General features: G+C 26.5%; 2 protein-coding genes across 8 annotated transcripts; both read left to right on the top strand.

The window, feature by feature from the left end:
• The first annotated feature begins 378 nt into the window (after positions 1-378).
• On the top strand, positions 379-20,494 carry LOC145763535 (putative phospholipid-transporting ATPase IA). 7 transcript variants are annotated; one of them, XM_082575000.1, is made up of 31 exons: positions 379-494; positions 1,471-1,558; positions 1,776-1,875; positions 2,362-2,460; positions 2,808-2,894; positions 3,707-3,850; positions 4,237-4,370; positions 4,684-4,852; positions 5,321-5,429; positions 5,692-5,819; positions 7,462-7,628; positions 7,945-8,020; positions 8,366-8,514; positions 9,448-9,550; positions 9,954-10,119; positions 10,539-10,630; positions 11,325-11,414; positions 11,835-12,038; positions 12,570-12,782; positions 13,354-13,500; positions 14,030-14,140; positions 14,489-14,563; positions 15,277-15,478; positions 16,178-16,239; positions 16,534-16,590; positions 17,087-17,283; positions 17,783-17,884; positions 18,257-18,295; positions 18,566-18,593; positions 19,024-19,098; positions 19,772-19,909. In XM_082575000.1, the coding sequence occupies exons 1-30, from the start codon at positions 455-457 to the stop codon at positions 19,048-19,050; spliced, it is 3,405 nt and encodes a 1,134-aa protein (XP_082431126.1). In that variant the 5' UTR covers positions 379-454; the 3' UTR covers positions 19,051-19,098; positions 19,772-19,909. The 7 variants fall into 7 exon arrangements, with proteins under 7 accessions (XP_082431126.1, XP_082431130.1, XP_082431125.1 ...); XM_082575004.1 differs by lacking the exon at positions 18,257-18,295; XM_082574999.1 differs by lacking the exon at positions 18,566-18,593.
• A 995-nt stretch (positions 20,495-21,489) lies between these two features.
• On the top strand, positions 21,490-27,408 carry LOC145750827 (sialin-like). Its single transcript, XM_082566904.1, has 11 exons — positions 21,490-21,615; positions 22,330-22,520; positions 22,704-22,807; positions 23,082-23,211; positions 23,434-23,617; positions 23,889-24,007; positions 24,303-24,458; positions 24,775-24,907; positions 25,697-25,844; positions 26,503-26,596; positions 26,866-27,408. Exons 1-11 carry the CDS (start codon positions 21,519-21,521, stop codon positions 27,055-27,057), a joined length of 1,548 nt encoding a protein of 515 aa, XP_082423030.1. The 5' UTR covers positions 21,490-21,518; the 3' UTR covers positions 27,058-27,408.
• The last annotated feature ends 251 nt before the right edge of the window (positions 27,409-27,659 follow it).

Below are 27,659 nucleotides of genomic sequence, written 5' to 3'. Positions count from 1 at the left end.
ACAGGTTCATGTATTTGTTTAATGATTAATTTAAATATATAAGATAATAAAAAATAGCCAAATAGTAGGACTGTAAGATAATCTGATAATAGGCATTCAGTTGTAAAGGCATAATCGAATAATTGTTTGTGGATGGTATAGTAACAGGAAATTAACAACATTTACACTAAATATAACGAAAACTTGTCATGAGATGTGTGATGTCATTTGACTTGGTGATTAATAGTGTTTCGGTTTTCAATTTTTGGAAATGCAGAAAGTATTAGAAATGCGTATAAAATATTTTATAAACAGATAAATGTGAGTTCGTTTAGTTAATAGGTTTACTTTTGTATATAAAACAAATGCTGTTTAATTAATTTGTTTAATTTGTTATCAGGAAAAAATATTAGTTAAACATTAAATAACATTACTGGATTTTATTTAAAAATGTTACTAATCTAAATCTAATTCAATGGATCGTTTAAAGTCTCAATTTAGTGTTTTAACAACAGGTATGTTTAACAATTAATATTAATTAAAAAAATGCTCTATGTAGTATTTTAAATATGCATGTACAATATAATAAATTATTTATATATTCGTGCCTTTTTTTCGAGTTTTCGAAGGTCAATTATAGTTTTAGTTTATTTCAGAAAAATAATGACAGAAATTGAATTAACAGAAATGCCGAGTAGAATAGCTCCTATACCAGGCAAGTTAAAATGTTGTGGTCAGTTTGTGTTGTTTTTTGTATATATGTAAATACAAGTAAATTGTTGTATATATAGTATTTTGTTTAATTTTTTATTAAACAAATTTGATGTTCAAAATTTTTTTTATTTTTTAACGAATATTTACAAAATAAAAACACATTTGATGGTTGTCTATTATTTGTAAACAAAGATACTAGAATAAGGGGAATAGACCATTTATAATTTATACATTTTAAAGTAGAAGAGAGTAATAATAAAAGAGATATTGATTTTATAGTCTTCTTTTAAGGTTCCTTATATTAATAAAGTCAACAAAGAAAATATGATTAAATAAGGAGGCGAAAGGAAGTATTTAGTTTCAGCTAGATTAGAAACTTCCTTGTATTATAAAGTTAATATTCTTATAAGTATAATACCATAAGGTTTTATAAGGGAAGCAGTTTTATTTGCATACCGGCATTGTGCCGAATTTTTAGTACTTACTTATTGTATTTTAATAGCTTTAGTTCAATAAACAGCAAATGTACCATAGTTAAGTTAAAGGTCATAAAACAGATAAGTAAACTAGAACTATAAAGTATCGGTGTAAATAGTAGCAGGTTTATTTTAGTACTGTTTTTCAATAGAAAAAACTTCCCAAAACTTAATATTGTATACTTTTCAATAGATTGTTTGTTAATTTCAATTAGTCAAAACTAGTCACTTTTTTATTGTTTAAGTTTTGGGTTACTTTATAGATGTAATGATTGTATAACAATAATGTATACACTTTTAGCTTCTGATTCCAAACAAGATTTGGGAACTAGAACTATTCAAATTAACAATCCAGACGCTGAACAAAAATTTATTGGGAATTCTATAAGGTTAAATTACATACATATAAATTTTAAACCAAGTTTTGTCTATATATATATATTAATATGGGTATTTTTTAAATTTTTTGTTGTACCATTTAAACCAACTAATTTTGCATTATTTAAGTCCCTTATGGTAGTAAAAAAGCTATAAAATTTAGGACTATTGTGAGATTTGTGTTATATGATTTATGTGGTTTTTAAAATGATTTTGATTTTTTTGCAGCACTGGAAAATATAATTTTTTTTCATTTCTCCCAATTTTCCTGTTCGAACAATTTCGAAAAGCTTTCAATGTATTCTTTCTTTTTATTTGCATTTTACAAGTGAGTACTGAACTGTTTGGTTAAACAACTTTGTTAAAGTAATGTTTATACTGTAAATATGCATTAGACTGAGCATTATACTTTGCTTTAAATAAATATTAGTTTATTTGTAAAAATTTAACATTCAGGTTTTAAACTGCAACACAATATAAAATTTTTGTAGTCATTACAAATTAATTATTGATAAAAACATCCTATATTATATTACCCTGTTATTATTATATTAAAATGAATTATTTATATTCAAACAGGAATTATTTAATATTGGGCAAATTGTAATTTAATTAATGGTATTGTAGCCCTATTATATTATTGTATATTTACCTACACATATTATTAGTTATATATCTTGCTGATTAATTGTAACTTAATTTAAACATGTTGTATTTTATAATGCTTAGGTTTGTTATTTTAGAATACATTTTAATTGCTTTAAATTTTTTATAATTTATTAAACATTTGTCAAATCATCAATTTTTTTGGCAGCAAATTCCTGGTATATCTCCAACAGGGAGATTTACAACAATTGTCCCTTTAGTTTTCATCTTATGTGTAGCTGCTATTAAGGAAATTATTGAAGATTATGTAAGTGATAATCACAATATTGTGTCAAAGGTGTTATTTCTACTTTGTACCTTCTTAATGCCTTTGTCTGAAGTGTGAATGTATCATACATACATACTTAATGAATACACAATATTGTTTTTAAGAGAATAAAAAATACAAATTATTGTTTTTAGTTTTTATGTTATTTAGCATGATACTAAAAAATAACATTCAGATGTGAAATTAAATATCTAGTTTTTTTAATATTAAAAGTAACAAGTGAAATGATGTTGTAATCATTTAAAGCCCTTTTCTTTAAATATTATCTCTAAACTGTTATTTAATATTTTCTTTTACCATTAATCAATGATAATATTTTGTTATAGAAACGGCATAGAGCAGATGACCATGTTAATAACAGAATTGTTCAAGTTTTCAAGGAGGGAAAGTTTGTTAATGTGAAATGGACGCAGGTAATTTTGTAGAATTATTTTTTATTATTAAATATGTATATATATGTAATGTACAGTGTTTTAAAAAAATGGTTACCTTTATTTTACAATCCTAAATTAATATTAACTATATCAACTCACAAATTAAGGCGTTTAAATTTTTTTTTGGTCTGAATGTGTTTTTTAGTGAAAATCTAGATTTTTGATGTAGTAATAAGCAGTTGATAATACCATAAGGCAAAAGGAACTAACCACAAACAAAAAATACCAAAACCACACAATTTTGTGGCAGCAATTTGTATTTTACATGCTTTCAATTAATTTTAATCAGTAAAATATCACAACCCAGAAAATTAGGAATATTTTAACACTATTTTTGGCCAGACTTTCTAGTTGATTGTATATTTTTATACGAAAAAACGTGTTAAGAAGGTTTAAAATTTTGCAGTAAAAACCTATTAATAGCCTGCATTAACTGATAAGACCACTTGTCTTACTTAGAGTTGTTAACATCAGATTTTAGTGGTTTATAGATTTTGTTGATTACAAACCCCTTGCTGATATTGAATTTGTTATCATCTTGTTATCTGTAATCAATATACATTGGGTTGTTGAAGTTTGTTGACGTATTTAACACATGTTTAAAAACGTTATACAAACCACAATATTTTATATCGTTAGTTTTTAGACTTAATATTAGTAAATATGATAAGTTTATAACTTTAAAAAAAAAAATATGTAAAAACCTACTAATTCAAGAGTTGCTATAAAAACCAAGTGGTTTAAGGAACAAATACTTATAACTTATCGCCAACAATTTTAATTTTTCCCAGGTTAATGTTGGAGATATAGTTAAAGTAGTTCGTGGCCACTTCTTTCCAGCTGATTTAGTTTTATTAAGTTCAAGTGAACCTCAAGGTATGTGTTATATTGAGACAGCTAACTTGGACGGGGAAACCAACCTGAAAATAAGAAAGGTAAAAAATAGATTTATCAAGTTTTTATAAATATCCAACTATAAATGTGCTGTTAAAATTTTTAACTTAAAGTAAAGGTGATGTTTCTAAAATCAAACAACCAAATTTTGTGTAGCTTATTTAGTAAGTATTTTATAACAAATACACCTTTGAAAATGCAAAAAATAGAAAAAAATATTTTAAATAATAAAGTAATTATTTATATATATCAACTTAGAAATTAAAAAGTTTAATTCTGTTTTGAATGCTAAAATATTATTGTTTATTAGTAAAAATATATATTTGATTTTATTAAATAAATGTGTAGGAATGAAGAGAAAAAAGTTTAGTTTTTGTAAATTGATTATTTGACCCAGAATTTTAATTTAAAAAACTTTGAATTTCAGGCAATTTCAGCGACAAGTGATTTACAAACAAGTGAAGAGATTTCGATGTTCCACGGATCTCTAGAATGTGAAGGACCAAACCGTCATCTTTATGACTTCACTGGAACTTTGACAATACAGGGAGATTTTGACAGGTTGTTATAACAAAACATTTGTTTAAATATAGAATTTTAATACAGGAAATTTAATTTACTTATTAAGTTAAAACTTTATTTTATTTTAAAGGCTTAAATAATTATTGACTCCATTTATTAATTGCTCTTTTAAATTTTTTAGTTTGTAAACAAAAAACAAATTTTTTTAGTGGGGGATTTAAAAACACTGTTTCCCATAAAAAAATAATAAAAATAATTAATTTAACTTCAAAAATTTTGTTGTATTTTTTTTATTTTAATTTTTATTATAATTATTTTTTTTTATAATTTTTATTGAACTTTTATTTTGCAGACAATTACCACTAGGAGCAGGGCAAATCCTACTAAGAGGAGCCATGTTAAGAAACACACAGTGGATTTATGGGGTAGTTGTATACACTGGTCATGAAAGTAAATTAATGAAGAATGCTAACAGAGCTCCTCTAAAGATGTCTAATGTGGACAGAACCACTAATATGCAGGTATATTTTATCTTGTTTAACATAATATACAACCACATGGATCTTAGGTTTGATTCCCACTTTTTCCATGTCATAAAAACACAGAACCAAATCCTAATAATCTAAGAATGGGGAAGAAATTAGGCAATACATTAAGTAAACAATGTTTGGTATAGAAATGAAATTCTAATTTAGCCTATTTTTTATGTTTTAAACTACTAGTCCATAGTTTGTCCTACTGTCGACATTTTAATTGTTGTAATATTGTCACAACCCTTAACTAATATTTGCCTACAATAATTCACCCCCCCACCACAAATAGCAGTTTTATTTATTTTAATATATACATACATAATTATATGTCGTCCACCAAGCTTTATTATCTGAAGATTTTTGGGGGCTAAATAATACCATAACTAAATAATACCATAACTAAATAATACCATAACTAAATAATACCATAACTAAACCATTTTTTGTTGTTGTTAGATTTGGTTTTTATTTGTGATATTGATCGTAATCTCACTGGCTTCAGCTATTGGAAGTGAATTATGGAAGAAAAAGGATGAATATAGATGGTACTTGAGTGATGGAGATGGTAAGATATTATTTTGTCAAATTTTAGTAATTATTAATTGCCAAAAAATGAAGAAAAAGCAACATACATTATTTTAAAGCATGTAATTTTCTATGTCTATTGAAGCCTGCTTATACTACACTTTTTTGTAATTTTTTATAAGTATTAAAATTTTTAATAATTTTTACAATTTTGGTGGCCAAAATAATTGTTTTAAATGAATTTTTATCTTTATTCAATAAGTTAAACTTAAAAACTGCCTAAAATTGACGATTTTTTTTAGGTCCTGGCCCTCGAGGATTTTTTCTTGAGCTTTTAACTTTTATAATCCTGTACAACAATCTAGTTCCTATATCTTTACTTGTTACATTGGAAGTTGTTAAATTTATTCAAGCCATCTTTATCAATTGTGTAAGTTTTTGACTTTTAAATTTTTTAATTATATTGTTTTAAAATGGTTCATAGCCCACCCTACAAGCTGCATTTTTATCCATTTTTTGTTTGTACTACCGGCAGCGTGGTGTAGTAGTAAGAACATTTGCTACACCACCACGAGGTCGTGGGTTCAATCCCCACTGCTCTCATGCTGTAGCTCCCTTGAGTAAGGCGCTATAAACGCTATAAGCGCTATAAACCAGCACTCAATCAGCAGCATAATTATCGGGCAAATATAATCTATAATATCCCAAACTGCTAAAGTCAATTTGAGACTGGGTCGGGGTAACAGTTGTTACTCTATGTTTAGGTCGTGCATTCAACCTTACCACATCGAGGATAAAGATATGTACAAAAAAAAATCATATGACTATTTACTGGTCAAAATATGGCTGCAATGTAAATAATTATTTGCGCACTGAAAATTGTAGAATTTTGTAAGGCCAATAAATTGGTACTTAAGCACATAATATAGATTAGTTTTTAAGCTTTATTATAGATTTAAAAATGTATTTTCTGAATCCAAAACAACATATTAGTCGAGTTATATAAATTACGCAACTTGAAAACCTTTTTTAGTGTTAACTCTTGAGTAAAAACCCATTTTTCAAATAACTTCTTTCAAAATTTACACAATAAAACATAAAACACACTGTAAATTCCCCATTGTTACGACAATAGTTTAACCATTATCTAAAATATTTGTTCTTGTACCATAAGCTGTAGCATATCATGTTATAAAGAACTCGGTAAGCCAAAGTGTATCATATTGTAAAAATTCTTTAAATTAACATAATTTTGAAGAATAAGTCAAGCAAGGAAAACAACAGTTTCACTTTACTTAAAAGATCGAATCTTATTTTACATATTACATAATATCAAATAGTGATAAATCTTAAAAAAAAAAAAATTTAAAAGTTACATGACACATTTTAATTCTTCAAAATTTTAAAACGAGCAATTTCGCCTTCAGTAATATCAAAATGGTTTACTTGTAGTAAACAACCATCAAAAAATATTAGTTTTCTACTTGAATAAATACCAATCCATGCTTAAACAACTGTAGAAACTACAAAACAATATGGTTATTTATAGGATTGCTGGAAATTTTACGATTTGTTGGTTTTGTGGTTTGGTGCATTTTATGGCTTAGTAAATTTGTATGCATCAACTATTAGTATATAATTTAAAATGTTGCTTTACATTATTATCTTTAGCTTCATTCATACTATTAAATACGCTTGTTTAATTTGTTTTTTACAATATTAAATAATAGTGTTTATAAAAGTTTTGTATTTTTAAATTATATATTTTCAAGCTAGCATTTTTAATGTTACTTTCTTCATGTTAACACAAGGTTGTTAGACAATATTTCAAAAAAAGCATAACAATTTATTCTACAGTACTTGTATAATTATATAACTACAATGCATCTGTTTATTATTTGGTATGATGTAAAAATCAACATAACAGTTCAATTTTTCATAATTTAACATTTTTTTTTTTACAAATGTCTTAAAAATTGGTAATTTCAAATATATTATATGGGTTGTATTAGCTTTGTACACTATATGAGTAACAAAACAACCAAAAGTTAATAAAAGTGATATTTTTACAGGATATATCAATGTATCATCCTGAGACCAATACACCAGCGATGGCACGTACTTCAAATCTTAACGAAGAGTTGGGTCAAGTTAAATATATTTTCTCAGATAAAACTGGAACTTTAACCAGAAATTTAATGGAGTTTAAGAAATGCTCAGTTGCTGGAATTAAATATGGGTAAGCAACTATTTAGTTAATAGCCTGCCCTACAGTTGGAATTTTAATTGTCATAATTTGGTCACAACTTTTAACTTATATTTGCTTGTGATAATTCACATGCGCACCACAAACAGTTTTATTTATTTTATAGGCCTATAAATTAAACATAGTTAACTATAGATAGTAAAAAAACTGTTTTTTGGGGGGTTTTTGTTTTGTTGTTAAAATATTATCTGTTGCCAAAAAAATATTTTTATGTTTAAGTTTCTATTAATTTAAATTAGCTTTTGTAAAAGTGATTAAAAATAATATTTTTCTAAATTAAAATTTTTAGTGAAATTGAGGATGAAAATTGTAGTGAAAATAAATTTTGTGATCAACAATTTATTGATGGAATGAACTCAACAAACGTAAGTTTTAAATTCTCATATTTATCCTTGAATTAAAAAGTTTATGTTTTCAGCCAAACTATTATAAGTTTTTGTAGCCTAGTCTTATGGAATATTGTTAATATGGTTAAATTTTTGAGTAGCATTTATAACATATAAATAAGTTTGTTGTAAGTTTTTGTACAATAGTCTAATTAATCAGTGCCTACCCATTGGGCTGCATTTTAATTGTTGTAATAGAGCATTTTTGCGACTATTCGCCTTTAAGCCCAGCAATTACAGCTAGCTTTAAGTTGTCACAGCTGCAAAACCATTCTTAAAAAATATGGAAAATTTTTTTTTAATTTACAATATAATTAACTTTAGGGGACAAATCACTACATTCGACAATTTGTTACGATGATGTCAGTCTGCCACACGATGGTGCCAGAGCACACCAAAAAGAGGGAAACTCCCCAATTAAATAACAGAGATGAAGATGATATGCAAATTAAGGAATTACCCAGCGAGATTCAGTAAGCTTACAAAATTTTTCCTAAAAATATTTTTAGAATTTTTAAAACTAATTTACTGTTTTTTGTTGGAATTTTAAGTGATTTTTAAGTAGTTTTAAATGAACAATCTAAATAGTATTAATTATCAATATTTTTTAAATTGATTTTACAAAAACTACCTTTTTTATTTTTTTGCTTAATGTTAGGAATATATGTCAAAGGTTTTATTATACACTTCCTAATTCAAAGTCTGTGGTCTCCAATTAAGGAAATATCAAATTTAAGGGAAACTAGACTGACTTGGTTAATGATTTCATTTTATAAAGTGTATACAAAAGCACTATAAAGGGTTTGAACAATATACATACATTTTTTTAGAACTATTTTTCCTTAATTTTGTAGGCAAATATTTCTCAACCAAAATTAAGAGTAGCATTTGTAACTCTAAGTTGACTAAGACAGTTTGTGATATTGTTGATAATAGCTGCTCCATAATTAAATTTCCAATTGACTTTTGCTTAGCTAAAGTTTATACTATTTATAGTGCCTTAATCAAGTGTGATACCACATTAAAAGCAGTAGTGATTAACCTCAAGGCCTGATAAATTCAAGCTAAAGACACCGGGCCTCTGGTTTTTGTCATAGTATATTTGGTATATTTATTAAGAAGTAGAAATGGTATATAGAACCTGATGTTGTTATGCTTCTTAATTACAATTTTACACTGTTTCTGAATCTTTGCAAGTTATACTTAATGTATATCACACCTAATTAATTTGTATTATTTTGTTCTATTATTAATATCCTATAACAACATATAACTGGTAATAGTATGTCAAGATGTATATAGATTAGATAGATAACATTGGTTATTAAACCTAGGACTTCATATGTTTATGTCAAGTGCCTTAACCACTAACATTGTTTGTTAAAACTTTAACTACGTTTATTTAGATACCAATCTTCATCACCTGATGAGAATGCAATAGTTAAAGCTGCTAGTTCACTGGGTTATGTGTTCTGTGAGAGAACTCCTACTAATATTACTATTAATTGTGTAAGTACAAAACTTGGTGGGTTTTATATAAAACAAATTTAATGTAATGTAGTAAATTGGTTATTCATAACATTCTTTTTATTAAGTTTATCAAAAAAAGGTAAATAATTGGAAATTTATTTTTTTATCTTTATTCTCGATGTGGGAAGGTCAACCTTATGACTTAAACATAGAGTAACATCAGTTATCCCAACCCAGTCTTAAGTTGCTTTTGGCAGTTTGGGATATTTTTAATTATAATTGCCCAATATTTAAGCTGCTGATCCAGTACTGGCTCAGCAGAAGTTTATATCATTTACAGTGCACAGCATGAGAGCATTGGGGATCAAACCCAGGACCTCATGTAGTAAGGTGTTACATGCATTTTTTAATTATTTCTCTATTTTATTATTTATTTTTCCAGCTTAATAAATCTGAGAGTTATGAAGTTTTGAATGTATTGGAATTTGATAGCACTCGTAAAAGAATGTCAGTGATCGTACGTTGTCCTAATGGGAAAATATTATTAATGTGTAAAGGGGCAGATAACGTTGTATATGAAAGACTTCATGAAGATTCTAAATTTGTCGGTTAGTCATTTTATTTTTTCAAGTTACTTTTTTTGTAGTTAAACTTTAATTATGTAAAATGTTTGGAAATTCTTACAATACGTTAAAATTTTTTTTTAAATATACCAAACATTGTTGTCTTGAATAATTAAGTTTTCTAAATGCTTAATTATTTAATAGGATAAAGTTTTAAAATTATGTAATTTCTGTTTTCTTCCTACATTGCCTTAATATTCATTTGCACAAGTGTAAATGGATTTAAGGGCCATGCCATAATATACTACAAATCTTTATGTAAATATTACTATTTATAGCATGTTTTAAATTATTAATTTGATTTTGACTTTTTTTCCATAGCATTAATGTATTAATTATTGTATTTTTTTCTGTTACTTTTATAAGTCCAAAATAGCCTTAGTAAAAAAAATTACTAATTTCAGTTGAAACCGAAAGTCATTTAGAAGAGTTTGCTAAGGAAGGATTAAGAACTTTATGTTTTGCACAAACTGAACTTAATGAGAAGGAATATCAGGTAAAATATACGGTATTACATTTAGCATTATATTTAAAACTTTAATTTTTGGGTATCAAAAATTAAAAAGGAAATAGTATTGACCATATTTAGTAAACTTTTTGTACTTTTGCAAATTAAACTCAGTTTTTAAAATGTTAAATTATTTTGGGTAGATTTAATATTTTAGGTTCAATTACGTTTGTCAACATAATATTAAACAAGTTTTACAGATAGTTTTGTGTGTAAATCGCTTCCTACATTAGTATGTCAATATTTAATTTTAAGATTATCTAATCATTTATAAAATTAGGTGCCTTTATGTCTGCTGCATTATTTAATTTTGCAGCATTCATTTTTGCAATGCAATGAATGTATGTATAATACTATGCTTGTTTTTAAAAACATTTTTACCCAAAAAAATTGAATCCATAAATTAATCGTTTAAAAAAGTAGTGGTGAAATTAACATAATATATTCGGGTTATACTTTAGCTAGGCGGTCCAGTATAATTAAAAGCTTACAATATTGAATTTAGAGGTACTAAAAAAAATATAGCTTCTGTATTTAATTTTGCTAGTATAAGTCAATTCTAAAATTTTTATTAAAGTTTGATTCTCTATTTAGCTTTAACAATTAACTTTTATATAACAAACTTAAATTTTTGTTTTTTGTATTATACCGATATACTCTAAACACTATTGTAATATCACAGGATTGGAACACCAAACACTTTTATCCAGCAAGTATTTCATTGGTCAACAGAGACAAACAACTTGCAGATGCTTATGAACTAATTGAAAAGGTTAACAGCGTTTACTTTATATTAGCAAAAAAAAAGGAATTTAAAAAATTTTTTGTTTATTTTTTACAATGAAACTTCAACTTTTATACATCCTAAATTATATTTAGGAATTTTTTTATTAAACTTTCAGTTTACTAGTTTTGCTCAAGTTTACTATTTCTTTAAATATGTTAAATTGATATATTACACTTAACTACAAAATGAATTTACAGAACTTTTATTATAAATATATTTTAAATTAATAATTTATGAAAAAAACTTTCTACATAACATAATCAGTTTCTTTAAATATATTAAATTGATTTTTATAACTTATCTAAAAACTTTGTATAACCTTTAACTCACTCAAATTTTAAAATCATTTTCAATTTTTTAAAATATAAAACCTTTTAAAATTATTATTTAATTTTCTCCCCACAGAATTTATATCTTCTCGGGGCCTCAGCAATCGAGGACAAACTCCAAGATGGAGTCCCGGAGACGATTTCAACTCTTGCAAAAGCTGACATCAAGATCTGGGTGTTAACTGGAGATAAACAGGAAACGGCGATCAACATCGCTTACTCTTGTCATCTTATCACCGAGAATATGTCGCTTATTATTCTTAATCAGGATACTTTAATTGTAAGTTAAATTTAAATATTTCTGGTGTCCTTTTTTATTGTTTTATTTTTTTTATCTATATATATTACCTTAAAGTGATAGGTTTTTTAATTTTTTGGGGTAGAGTTGCAAATTTTGTCTACCAAATTTTATTTTATATATATATCTATATATAATAAAAGTTTGTGTACAATGTATATGAATGTCCAATTTATAGGCTGACATAAAAAAACTGCTGTTTGTGGTCTGTGCGTAAATTATCATGACCAAATAGGTTGGCGATTAGTAAATGTTATGAATTGTTTCTAATTTTATTTACAGACATAACACTTTATTACAAGAAACATTAATATTTATAAAATTTATAACTATAGATCATAAAGACTTATAACCCATAATCATCACTTATAAATTTGAATAACTAAGAACATTGCAGACCATACCTAATATATTTTTGCTTTATTAACATTAGATAAACATTAGACAACAAAAGTAATTTAATCAAATAACCGATATATATATATATATAACTTACAATTCTTATATACTTAGGATACTAAAGACCACATATCAAGAGCAGTAAAGGAGATAGGCCCTGATTTACTTCGTCACGAGAACAACATTGCTCTTATAGTAAATGGATCAACATTAATGCATGCTTTGACAAAGGAGGTTGAAATTATGTTCCTGGACCTTGCACTCTCCTGCAAAGCTGTTGTGTGTTGTAGGGTTTCACCATTACAGAAGGCTGAGATTGTTGAATTGGTGAGTTTGTTTGATTATTATTATTATGTTAACATCTTATAGATTTACATGTATTACTATATTAAATTTTGGACTTACTTTACTGTAAACATAAATCTACTTTATATAAGTTGTAAAAATCACCATATAGACCAAAAACCTCTAATTTTAAATCTTACCTTAAAACCAAGAATTCTAGGGAAAAAATTTTTTTAAACTCTAAATAAAAAATAAAAAATATTAGAATACAGAATAGTTGTATTACCATAGAATTAACATTGTAACACTTTAAATTTTAAGTATAAAACACTTTAGTTACATTGGCAGTGGAGATAATACACATCTATATATAATAATCTTAGTAGATGTTATATATATACATATGCATAAACAATTTATAGGCCTACAAACTATAATAAACTGCCTTTTGTGGTGCACAAGTACATTGTTATCATTGGCAAGAATTAGTTGTTGCGATTATATTAGAAGAATTAAAATACTGACTATGGTGCCGGCTATAGACTAGTGTACACAATAAATATACAAACCCATTTTTTGTAATTTAAAATCTTAAAATTGTTGTTAATATTAGGTGAAAAAACATTGTAATGCAATCACACTAGCTATAGGGGATGGAGCAAATGATGTAAGCATGATCCAAGCTGCTCATGTTGGGGTAGGAATAAGTGGACAAGAGGGACTACAAGCTGCTAACTCATCTGATTACTCTATAGCTCAGGTTAGTGTGATAATATACTTAGGTTAGCCTTATTGTTTGTTCTTGTGGCCAGACATTTAAAACCCCTTAAATTTAAACCCCTTAAATTTAAACCCCTTACATTTAGACTCTTTTAACTAAACCCCTTTATCTAACCCTTACATCTAAACTTCTTCATCTAAACCCCTTACATTTGTACTTCTTACATTTGAACCCCATTATTTAAATCCATTAATTTAATATAACATACAATTTACACAGTTGTAGAAAATAACATTTATATTTGATTAGTTTAACAAAAGCTTTTATAAATTTATCCTGTCAAATTTTACAAAATCCTCCGAAGCTTTTATAGAATATCTGTACTAGATTTGAACCTTTGCTAACTGTTATAAGCCGATTATGGTATTTCATGCACATAATTGCAAAATCCTAAATTAATTTGATTTACCAACATAGCAACCATACTGTGATTTTAAATTTAATTATTTACAATACATTGTTGTTTTTGTTTAAGGTATTGCGGTTAAATTAAATGTTTTTTTTTTAGTTTTGTTTTCTTCAAAAGTTATTGTTAGTCCACGGAGCTTGGAATTATTTCAGATTAGCGAAATGTATTCTCTTTTCATTCTATAAAAATATTTGCTTATATTTAATTGAGGTAAGTGACATTTTATTATTAACTGAAATTTAAACCTAAAATGTTGTGCATTTATCTTATAAGAAAACTATATTAAGTTGGCTTAATAGATAACATCGTATTTATATATATATATATATTTATATGTCTGATTTTTTTACCTTAAAAAAAACTACCCCTTATGGTGTGTGAGTAAATTTTTTGGTAACTGGTCAAAATAAGTAAATATGCAGTCTATAGGTTCAACTTGTAAATATAAAAATAATAAGTTATCTCGTAAAATTAAAAGTATTATGATATTCTTAACCCCTTAAACTGTTTAACTTTTGAATAAATATTACTTTAAATTTAACATTGTTTTTTTTCTAGTTATGGTTTGCTTTCTATAATGGATTTTCGGGCCAAATTTTATTTGATCGGTGGACCATTTCCTTCTACAACTTGGTAAGTTCATAAATTTTCTTATAGTATTAAATATTTAACTTTGTAGTGGTTTATAATGTAAAAAAGGTTGCTTTAATATTTGTAGCTAAAGTTATATAAAACAGAAAGTTTTAAACTGTTTTTAATTTGTTTACTTTTAAAATTTAAGTCTTAATCTTGTTTAAAACTTTTTCCTGCGTTTTGATTTAATTTTGGTTAATTATAAATGCTTGAACAACTTTAAATTGTGAATGTTTTACAACATGTTATTTTGTTAACACCTGTGTAAACATGTTTTAAAATCTTTTACTTTGATGTTGCTAATTCTAAATGTTAGTTTATCAAAATAAACCCCAAATTTTGATTTTTTTTTGTGTATATCTTTATGCTCGATGTGGGAAAGTTGAATGCGCGACTTAAACATAGAGTAACAACTGTTACTCCGACCCAGTCTTGAGTTGCCTTTAGCAGTTTGGGATATTATAGCGCTACAGCATGAGAGCAGTAGGGATTAAATCCACAACTTCATGATGGTGTAGCAGGTGTTCTTACCACTACACCACGCTGCCGGTTTTAAATTTAATCATATGGTTATTATTAGGGTTTTATACATAAGTACAATGAAAATTATTATGGGTTGTTAAAGTACTTTTTAAAAAATATTTAGCAATGTTTAAATTTATATTTTTGATTTTTTGAAAATAACTAAATTTTATTTTATTTTTGATTTTTAGTTTTTTACTTCTCTACCCCCTCTAGCACTTGGTTTATTTGAGCGCACATGTAGTAGTGATAATATGTTAAAATATCCTCAATTATATTCAATCTCACAAAATGCTGTTAAATATAACGCCGCCGTGTTTTGGAAGATGTTTCTCAATGCTACAGTTCATTCCCTAATGTTGTTTTTTATGCCTGCTCTTATGCTGTGGTATGGTAAGTTAAGAATTTTTTAATATTTTATTTTTTTGGTTTTGGAAAGTTTTTTGAAAATCTTTTTTTTTTGGAATCTTTTGGTTTTTTTAAAATCTTTTGGAAAGTTTTTTTAAAAAAAAAATAAAATCTTTTTTTAAAAAAGAAAGTTTTTTTAAAATCTAAAAATAAACATCATTTCAATTGGCTAGTCTTAAGTTAGTTTGAATTTGTATTTTAATTTATTCTTAATATGTTATGGCAAATTATCAGCCTAAACTTAACGTAAAAAATTACCCTAACCCAGTCTTAAGTTACCTTTGTAGTTGAGGTTTTTTTTTTATTTTTGGTTAAAAAAAAATTTTTTAAATTTTACCAACAATAAATATTTATTTGCAATTGCCCAATCTTAGAATATTTTATATTTAAATTTTACTTATTTCTCGGTATATTAAGGTTAAATTTTTTGACTAAGGCTGGGGTAAATAATGTTACCCTTACCCAGTCTTAAGTTCCCTTTGTAGGTTTAGTAATTGATTAGCCTTGTGTAATTATATATTAATAAAGATGCCAAGTTGAATTTTAAATAAGTTATTAAAAATTTGTTAAATATAGGTTAATAAAAATGAACTTTGTATTATTAAACTTAAAAACAAAAGTTTTAAACAACATACCAAAACTATGGAAAATTTCAACTTTTAAAATTATTAAAATTGTTTTTAGATATTGGATTTCAAGATGGGAAGACAGGGGGATATTTATTTCTTGGAAACTTTGTTTATACTGTAAGTTCATAAGGTTGAATTGTACTTTAGTTCTTTATATTTCCTTTTAATAAACTATTGGACTTACATCTATATATATAACGAGCTTGGTGGACAATATGTATGCGCAATCTATAGGCCTATAAAAATTAAAACTGCCAATTGTGGTGCTCAGGTGAATTATCATGGGCAAATATTAGTTTAAAGTTGGGACCATTTTATAACAATCAAAATGTCAAGTGTAGGACAGGCTATCGACTAGCTGTAAATAATTTTTAGTTTGTGATAATTTAATCAATATTAATTTTTTGTTAGTTTGTAGTTGTCACTGTGTGTTTGAAAGCAGCTCTAGAGTCTTCAACTTGGACTAGGGTAAGTTAAATCAATGTTAAATCAATGTTTTGTTATAATATTTTTAGTTTCGATTTTAAAATTTTTCTGGCAGATTTTTTACACAAAAAAATATATTTAATTTTTTTTTGTATATATCTTTATCCTCGATGTGAAAAGTCGAATGCGCAACTTAAACAGAGTAACAACTGTTACTCAAACCCAGTCTTGAGTTGCCTGTGGCAGTTTGGGATACTATGGATTATAATTGCCCGGTAATTATGCTGCTGATTAAGTGCTGGCTCAGCAGGAGTCATACCGTTTATAGTGCTACAGCATGAGCAGTGGGGATTAAACCCACCACCTCATGGTGGTCTAGCAAGTGTTCTTACCACTACACCACGCTGCCGGTTTAAAAGCTTTTTTAACTTAAAACTTTTATATAGCCCTAATCTTTCCAAAAAATAGTGTATTATATATAATGCTATTAATACAGTTTTATTTTACCCCTATAACCCCCAAATTTTCTTTATTTCAGTTCACCCATCTTGCAGTATGGGGCAGCATAGTCCTGTGGTTTGTATTCTTCCTTGTCTACTCCCATATATTCCCTGTTATACCGGTGGGTAGTGAGATGTTGGGGCAAGCTGATAATGTTCTGATAAGTCCTTTGTTCTGGCTTGGTCTTTTGCTTTTCCCTGTTATGGTTTTATTCAGGGATTTACTATGGAAAGTGTGAGTAGTATTTGTTTTTATTTTACAAACCTTTTTCACCAATATTTTTACAAACTTTTTTCACCAATTTTTTTGTAAAAATTGATTTTAAATTGGTAACACTTATAATTTTTAAAGTAATTTTTTATTTAGTATTTAAGTTAAACTGCATAGAAAATGTAATTGAATATTTATGGACACTATTTTTTGTTTTTTAGTGTACAAAGTGTACAACATATTGTATCACTTGTATTTAAATTCTTAAGATTTTTAAAAATACCCAATGGAAAAAATAACATAACCTTAACTTTGTTAAACTGTAACTTTAAATAGTGGGGAGCCCAAAAAGTTAAAAAATGTAATTGTGTATTAGTAATAGTAACATTGTGTCTTTGAGGGGTCTGAATCATTTAAAACATACCCAGAGTAAAAAAAATGTGCTCTTTATTTTATTAATCTATATCTTGAAATATTTAATTAGTTTTTCAAAACTAAACTAACTAAACTTTGAATTTTAAAGTTTTCGGAGGAGATTCCAAATGTCCGTTGTTGAAGAAGTTCAAGCTTTGGAACATGAACACAAAGACCCAGAATATGCCATTATGGCTGCAGCTAAACAGAGGTTAGACTTGTCATTTAAAAGGGGCTCATATAGATTATTATTAAACCGTTTTTTCATGGTTATATTTTACTGAGTTCTTGATAAATGGTCTCACGCATTTTTATAGACTTATTATCTAAAAGAGGCTCATATAGATTATTATTTATACCATTTTTTCATGGTTTTTTTTTGACTAAGTTTTTTGGTTAATGGTTTCACCCATTTTTATAGACTTAAAAATTATAATGGGGTTCATTTTATTTTTTCATGGTTATATTTGACGAATTTCGGTTTATGGTATGATTTTACCTACTTACTCCCATTTTTTAAATGTTTGAATTTTTAACAAAGGATAACCTACATTTAAGATTAAGTCCAAAATATTGTTTATAGGAACTCAGGCTATACAGTAGATCAAGTTTATTATGAAAAGTGGGTAAAATAGAATAATTTGAATGACTTAAACACCTAAAACCATGTGTCCTAGCTTCTTAATTACACTTTGTATGGATTGGTTTAGATATTACCATGTGTTTTTGGTGTTTTTTTTCCAAATTTTTTTCTAAAAAATTTTTTAACATCAACCATTTTTAAAATTTGAAAATTTTTAAAATTTTCATCAAGTCCAACTTTTTTTTTGTTTTTTTTTAATATTTTTAAAACTGTAAAAAGATAAATTTGCCCGGTTGTTTTCACTAACAGAAAGTGTTCAATAAACTGTATGTGGTGTGTAAGTAAAACCATTTCATTTCAAAGACTTTGTTGCAATTGCATGGCTTGTTATCTGGTTTGGTAGCTTCATTTTAAATTGGTTGCAGATTTTAAATTTATCTAGATTTTGTAGTGAATTAAAGAAAAAAGTATTCAAAATTTTGCTAAAAATAAAATGTTTAAAAATGTACCAATTGCAGTGTTTAAATGATAATTAAAATCAATTAAATTCAAATTAGATTAATTAGTTTACAAAAATCAAACTTTTAAAATACATTGTAAAATATCAATATTTTTAACTTAAACCGGAAACCAATTTTTGTAATAATTCTTCAAAATGTTAAAATTCCTTCATTTGCAAAGAATCTTTAACACCATTGCCTTTAATTTGAAACTCATCTTATATAATTTTCATTAAAACTCAGCCCAAAATCTTGGAATATTTTTAGAATCTTAACTTCAGTAATTCCTTATGAGATATTGGAAGCCCCCGAGTTATACAATTCAACTCACTGCTAATATGGGTGAGATCCTTAAATTCTAATAGAGGTGCTTGTGGTTTAAGTAAATAAATGGGGCTGTATTTAGACATTGGTTTGGTAACTAATTATTCTTTATTAAAAAAAATCTTGTTAATATATCAGTAGGTTGCCCAATTTTAAATAAATTATGGCTTTTTAAACTAGTTGTCCTTTTAAATAAAAAACTGACTTCTAAATTTGAAACAAAACCATGCATTCTTTTAAGATTAATACTTTTTCATGCGATAACTAAAAATATTAAATTTAAATAGTTTTATTAAGTGCATTTTAGCATGTATAGTTCAATGCTGTACATTAATATTTGTATGTTGTTGCATGTAATTGTTTGACTATATTAACAGATTGAAAATGTATTCAATTGGTGTTGGGCTTTTATTAATTTATTAATTTTTAATAAGCTGTTTAAAGTCAATTCAAATAAAATTGACATTTTTTTAAAATTATTTTAATTAAATGAATATTCCAACCAAAATTTTTTAAAGGTTTAAAATAAAAAAATATAAAAAACAATAAAACAACAAAATTATAAAACTCTTTCCAACCTTATGTTGTGCATAGTTAAACAAAAATGTAAAACTTGTAAAATTAACAAAAACATTACAACAAAATTAAACTCAAAAAATTTTAAAATTAATTTTAAAATGTTTATTTTTAGTCTTTCAGAAAAAGCTCACCTCCTAAAAAACATGATCGGGATGTCATCTCGTAGCAGCAGTCAAGAAGAACCTTTACCTTTCAACGTCCAGGAGGACACGCGTGAGCGCAGTTCATCTGTGATGTCACTTCATGACGGTAACCGCGGTTACGCCTTCTCTCAAGAAGAAAAAGGCACCGTCTCTCAATCCGAACTGATTAGAAAATATGATACTAGTGGCGATAAGACTGCTTGAAATAGTAAAAAAATCCTTTTCTAAAAATAAATGTATCTCTAAGTTAAAATATACCAAATAGTATTTAAATATTTATAGTATATAACTATGCTTTACCAAAGAATTTGCAGAAATACCAATATTTTAAAACTTAAAATTACAATTTATCATTTTTCAGCTTAAATGACGAACACATAAATTTAGCCATTAAAAACTTTATACACTTATATTTGCAATATCTTATATTACACTAACTGCCTTTTTTTAAGATTAAGGTTTTGATTTGGAGTTAAAATATGTTTTTAAAAACTGTGTAACACTAAATTTAAAATTGAAGTTCAACTTTAATTATTATTCTGTGCTTGACAGTTGTTGCTTATTTTAAACTTAATTTTAATTTATAAAATATGTAGCTGCTTTATGACCTTATTAATCATATTTTTACAACTACAATATTTTTTGAAGTTGTTTGATATATATTTACACCCATTCCTATAATAATAATTTCACCATTCCTAAAAATATTACGCACCATCTTCAGTCTAATTTATTTTTATTTTTTTGAAAAAAAATGAACTTAGAAAATTTCTAATGGTATAAAATGTTTGATTTTTTGATTGTTATAATACTATCTACTGTAACTATCATATAAATATATTTATGAATGTACAAAAATAGTAAACATTTGACTGTTAAATTTGAAGTAATAGCAATATTTATAAAGGCAATTTATTATTATCAATAATGTTTTTGTTCTTTTAAAATCATAAATTTTATAAATTTATGCTTCAGCATTTATGATGAAACTCATTTCATATTTTTATTTCGTTTTTTGTGTACTATTCATTTATTTTAGTTTTTTGATTTTATCGTAATATTTAGATTTAAATAAAAGTTAAATAAAGATAAACATTTAAATTTTTTAATATATTTTAACATAAAGACAATAAAAGTATTTATTTATCTTTTAATGGAGCCTTAGCTTTGAGTTGCCTTTTCTATATTTAAATATTATTAACCTTGTCATATTGCAAAACTACTATTAACATGCTAGTTCCTTTTTACCTCAAAAATAATGTTTTCAAGTTAGTTTACATTAATTTTATTAGTTAGTGCCCAACTAAATATAGCTAATGTAATCAGTGTGGATCAAATTCATGGCATAAAATGTTGTTTAACTACTTTGTTTAGTCGCCTATATATTTATTAATAATATGCTGTTTTAGTATATCTTTAAAAAAATTAATAACTGGAAAAGTTTGATTTAAAATAAGGGTTTTGTATGAGCGATTTAAACACTATTGGAATACAAAAAAATTTTCTTTATTTACTCTCTAGTTGAGTGAATTTCGTTAGAACGATTTTGTTTATTTTGCTAACGTTGTGTTTTAATGAAGAGTTGATTATAAAATTTTGTTATTTACGTTTTAGTTGTAATATTTCTTTTTAAAAAACTCATATTAAAGAATAATTTAAAAATTACCGCATATTATTTATATTATTTAGGATTTTGATTTAATATAATTGTTTATAATGGATCAGAATAGGAATAGTGACGATGAAGAAATAATTATTCAATCTAAACATAAAGCTCAGAATTATGAGAATTTGGAGAAGCCACCGCCTGGAGGTAAGTTACAATAAACCTTTAAAATATTTATTTATTTGAACAGGAGAATTTTTATAGTGTTGGTTAATATCTTCTTTGTTAGTCAGTCTGAAAAGTAGGGCACTGTGCACGCACGAGATTGTTTTCATTAAAAAAATGCATGCCTGGAATTAGCATTTTGCATGCTTCGTTTCTTAAAAAAATGTACACGCGCAGTACTGACATCTAAAACACGCCAACATAAATCACTCGTGCACGCCTAGACCGGAAATTTTAGTACACGTGTACCCGTGTCAAGCATTTTTTCGACAAGTTCACGCACGAAATCTCGTCGAAAACTGCCCTACTTTCCAGACTGGTTTGTTATAAGGTAACCTTATCATCAAAATTAAAAAATAATTTAGAGCTCTTGCTGTCTTGTCCCGCTCAGTTTATGAATGCAGAAAAGGGCAAAATTTTTAACCTTTCTTTATTCTTCTCCTGTAATTCTGCCCTATTTTGCATTTATATTTTATACTAGCTGTTTAAACCAACAGACATCACTAACAGGACTCCAAAAATTTAACATAATTATAAACTATTGATTATGAAGATTAATGCTTTGATATTTTTATGTACCTAATAGAAATAAACTTTGATCCTATTTTAGTAAACAACATTGTATTGCAAAGTGATGCTCTATTTTCTTATCGCTGATTTTTTGGCACTTGTTTAAAAGTTTGATTTTATTTTTAGTTGGTACTTGGATTTCCACAAGATTTGGTCTTGCCTATTTAGCATTCTTTGGTTTTGTTAATGTGTATGCATTAAGGGTTAACCTAAGTGTTGCTATACTATCCATGGTTAACTCCAGTTATTTAATCAACCCAACTTCTAATACAAGTGATCCAATGGCTTGCCCTGCAGGACCACCCCCTTCCCATACTGTAAGTTGAAGCCTAAGAATGAGTATATATAAACAATAAGTTTACATGAGTTTTAAAAAATTATTTGTTTTTAAATAGAATAAAATGCTATGCTACATTTTTGATTTTAAGTGTAAAAATATTATATGTCTTTTTAATTAAATTTGTCATTTTTAACTTTTTTTTTATTTTTAAAAACTTTAGGGGCAGGAATTTAATTGGAATTCAAGTGAAAGGGGGTTAGTGTTGGGGGCTTTCTTTTATGGGTATATTTTAACCCAACTTCCTGGGGGCTATTTGGCTAGCAGGTATGCTATAAACATTAAATTGAATTTAAATTCATCAGATTAAATTTAAAATATTTTACTTCTTAAATTATGTTTATTACCCAGCATCATGGTGTAGTAGTCAGAACACTCGCTACATTACATGAGGCCATGGGTTAGATCCCAACTGCTCTTATACTGTGGGGTGACAGTTGTTACTCTATGTTAAGGTCGTGAAGTCGACCCTGTAACAACAAAGGATGAAGTTATATAAAAAAATATGAACACTTTTTAAAAATGTGGTTTTTCAACTTAGATTTGGAGGTAAGATGTTGTTTGGATGTGGGGTTTTATGCACTTCAGTTCTTACTTTAGTGACTCCAATTGCAGCAAGAACAAGTTTTCCTTTACTTATTGCTGTCAGGGTGGTAGAAGGAATTGGAGAGGTACTTAGACTTTAACTTGTAAAAAAAACGTTAAGATTTCAGTTTTTATTAGATAAGCTGGTAGATGTAATATTGCTTAAAAATGAAAAAAAAAAAAAAAAAAAAAAAAAAAAAATAATATTATTTTTTGTAGGATGAAAAGGCAAAATTTAATGACTAAAATTCCCAATTATTAAACGGTCTAACTTATCAAAAGTGCAATTTTTTATTCTTTTTTTCCAGGGTGTTACATTTCCAGCTATGCATGCATTATGGGGGGTTTGGGCCCCTCCTTTAGAGAGAAGTCGATTGGTTTCTTTAACTTATGCAGGGAGTCAGTTTGGGACAGTATTAGCTCAACCTATTTCTGGGATATTATGTGCTTCTAATTTTCTGGGAGGCTGGCCATCTGTCTTCTATGTTTTTGGTAAGTTATTTACCAATATTCTAATATGTGTGTTTATTTTAATATTCTTTCTGATTCAACTTGTTAAAACATATAATTTTAACTGGTTTTAATAAGTAAAATATTTTTTAATTCCTTACCATGTATATTATCCATTGGCCAAATCAAACACTGTCATTTCTTATATATAAAAAATAACCAAAATATACATAAATATATACATAAGGTATTTTTAACCTATAAAAAAATAACCAAAAAAGTTATTTTAATTTTTGTATATCATTGAATCTAGGTACCCTAGGTATAATATGGTGTTGTGCATGGTTTATTCTTGCTCATAATAAACCTTCAGAACATCCAAGAATATCAAGATTGGAACTTGAATATATTCAAAATACCGTGGAACCGAGGGTAAGTTAAAAAAAGCAATGTTATTTATAATTTACTACCTTTTTTATACTACAATAATTTGTACTTTGTTATATATTTTGGTAAGTTAGATAAAATAGCATACATATATAATTGTATATAGTTTTGCAGTACCTAACTTTTCATGTAAAAAGTCTCATAAAAAATAACAAAACTGTTAAGATAATTTTATGTAATTATTATTTATTGGTATTTAATAATTTTTAGACCTACTATTTAAATTTGCCTTAAAAATGTAGCATGATTTTGCAGTTAAAAATTTTTCTTTTTATTTTAGTCGGGTAAATTAAACGTACCATGGTATGAAATAGCTACTAGTAAAGAAGTATGGGCAATCAGTATCGCCCATTTTGGAAATAATTGGGGGTTTTACACCCTTCTTACAAGTCTACCCACTTATCTAAAAGATGTTTTACATTTTGATATTACTCAGGTAAGATATTGTTGAAAAACTGACATTAGCTACTTTTTGTATACCTTAATTCTCGATGTGGGAAAGTCGAATGCGCAACTTAAACATAGAGTAACATCAGTTACTCCGACCCAGTCTTGAGTTGCCTGTGGCAGTTTGGAATATTATAGATTATAATTGGTTTTTGGCTATACAAGGGTAAATATTGTTTATAATATTTTACTACAGCATAAAAGCAGTGAAAATTAAACCTAATATCTCATAAAGAAAAGCTGTTCTAACTACTACACCATGCTGCTCAAAATAAACACATAAATAAAAATAAAATCATTTTTAGGATGGATTTATTTCTGCCCTTCCCTACTTAGTCATGTGGATTGCCATCAATGTTTGTGGAGTTATTGCAGATAAATTAAGGGAAAGAGGAATTCTAACCACAACTGAAACTAGAAAATCTTTTCAAACTGTTTGTAAGTTGTTGTTTAAGATAATTATGTTAGACTTTAATATATAAATTTTAACATTCACAGTGATAGCATGTGGTTAAAAAAGGACGATTTAGTTTAATGTTAAACATATGTTTAAAATACAGTAAACAGACTAATCTTCATAACATAAGGTTAGGCATATTACCATGAACTAAATATCAAACAAACACAACTTTAAATTTTGTTCGTAATTTTTTAAAATAGTTTCAAAATCAAGAACAATAAGAAGGTAATAAATTATTGTCTGTCCTGTTTTGTTGACTCATATTGCACTTATTGTTGTACGATAATGTGTCCTTTGTTTGCTCATAATGCATGTCACATGCCTAGTTTAAACATTGTATGTCATTGTAAATATTGTTTGCATAAAATTTGGTTTTAAATTGATGTTTAGGTTTTTAAATATTTATTTCATTATCATCTATATATAGTAAACCATAGTGTAAATTATATATGTATGTTTAATTTAAAGGCAAAAAATATGTATTAAACTGCCGCTTGTAGTGCGTGGTTGAATTTTCGCAATTACTGGTTAAAAATTACGGCCATTTTAAGACAATTAAAATGCTGACCAAGGGTCATGCTATCAACTAGTAAATATAAAACAAATTGTTAAGATCTAAATTGTGGTAATTTTCAATCAAATAAATTAAGTATTTAAGTTATAATTTTTCTTTAACAAAATAATACCCACAATTGCTATAAAAATCTAATATTCTACTTTTTTAAAAGCGTTATGCTATTTTTTATTAATTTTTGTTTAACTTACAGCTATGATAGGTCCAGCAGTTTGTCTCATCACAGCAGGATATGTGGGTTGCAATAAAGTTGCCTCGGTGGCGTTTATCTGTCTCGCCACTATGTTTGCAGGAGCTGCTTTTCCAGGTTTCAACTCTAATCACATCGATATCTCACCAAGGTCATTTATTGTTTATTTATATTTTATCGTATTTTTTCATATTTTTAACCTTAGGATTAAATAAGTTTTAGATGTAGTTTTATTTGGTTTTCCTACATAAGGTTCGGGTTTCGATTCCCAGTGCTGTAATACCCTTAAATGTTATAAACTCCTGCTGAGCCAACACTTAATCCGCAGTTTAATTATCGAGCAATTTTAACCAATAATATCCAAAACTGCTATAGGACTGGGTTTGGAAACTAGTTGTAAATGTATGTTAAACCTCCCCACATCAAAGATAAATGAAAATAAAAAATAATTCAATTTACAATATCATATTAAAAGTTTTCAAGGTTATCTTAGTTTGTTTCATATAGGTAAGCAATATTTTGTGATATCGTTGTTTAGTTTGTTTTTAAGAAACGTAAGCTAAAATATTGTGTTCTGTTAATAAGGAAACAAAGTAAGCAATATTTTGTATTGCTTCCTTTTTAATATTTTTGCCAACCTGAACAAAGTTTGTGTATTGAATTTATCTAGCTATTTTGATTGCAAAATTTAATCTTTTGTGATGGTTTTTTTTTGTATTTGTTAATCCCTGATGTTGAAAGGGCAACTTTACATCCCAAACATAGCATAACATTTGGTTAAATTTTTTAACACTTAATTTTTGTTTTAGGTATGCAGGTATATTGATGGGAATAACAAATAGTTGGGCTACAATCCCAGGTTTTGCTTCTCCAGCTGTAGTTGGAGCTTTAACCAAGAATAATGTAAGTTTGTTGGCATATAACTACTTAAGTATAAATATTGTTGTTTATAGCAATATATATTTTAGACAGTATGCTAAAATATTAACTAGTTTTTATCTTAGCTATTACTTTGTTGTAGAATTGTTAAAATTTAAACCTTTAAGTTTATGTGAAATGGTTAATAAAATAGTCTAAGTATGTTTTACTTTATAAGGTTTTTCTGTTAAATAATTTAACTTTTTTAAAAAAAACTTTTTCGATCTCTAAGTTAATTTTTGTTGTATTTTTAGTCTACCCATGCCCAATGGTTAATTGTATTTTACATTGCTGGTGCTATATATGTAGTAAGTGCAATATTATACATTCTGCTTGGTAGTGGGGTTGAACAACCATGGAACAAGGATCCTGAGTTTTATAAAGAAGAAACCCAGGGATTATTACAAAATGGTGACAAGGATCCTTTTGAGGATCAATTGAATTAAAATTTAGTTTAAGATTTTTTTGATTAATTTATTGTTTAAATGAATTTAAGTTCGAATAGTTGAACCTATTAAATCAAGTTGCAATATTACTTTTAAAAATTGCTCATTGTATATCAAGGTAAAATGTGCAATGTTTGGTAGTTCAGTTCAAAAAATATATATCATCTATATGATATTCAAAGCGTTGCATAATTTACCTATTTTATTTTTTTAAATGTCTTTCTCTTTTAAAGGTTTTAAAAATATGGTTTTATTTAATAAGGCTTAGCAAAGTTTTTTTTTCGTTAACTTTACATATATACTTCACTGTATAGTTTTTATGTATAAAAAACTAGTACTGGTTTAATGACATTCCCACTTTTGTTTACCTTTTTTAATTTATTTTAATTTTATGATTATTGTAGATATTTTTTCCTTTTTAGTGTAGGATAATTATTGCATTCTTTCTATTACTTTTTGATTTTATGATTTTTTCAGAAAAAAATATTTAAAAAAAATCATTTTTGTAAATATTTAAATATAAAATAAGATATATATACTTTTTGGTAGTAGGTGTACCAATAATATAATCTTGTAAAGTAAATAAGATAAATTTTATGTTT

The sequence above is a fragment of the Corella eumyota genome, chromosome 1 (genome assembly GCF_963082875.1).
Source record: "Corella eumyota chromosome 1, kaCorEumy4.1, whole genome shotgun sequence".
Classification (NCBI taxonomy): domain Eukaryota; kingdom Metazoa; phylum Chordata; class Ascidiacea; order Phlebobranchia; family Corellidae; genus Corella; species Corella eumyota.
The sequence above is the reverse complement of the archived record's forward strand: the minus strand, read 5'-3'. Positions and strand labels throughout refer to the sequence as shown.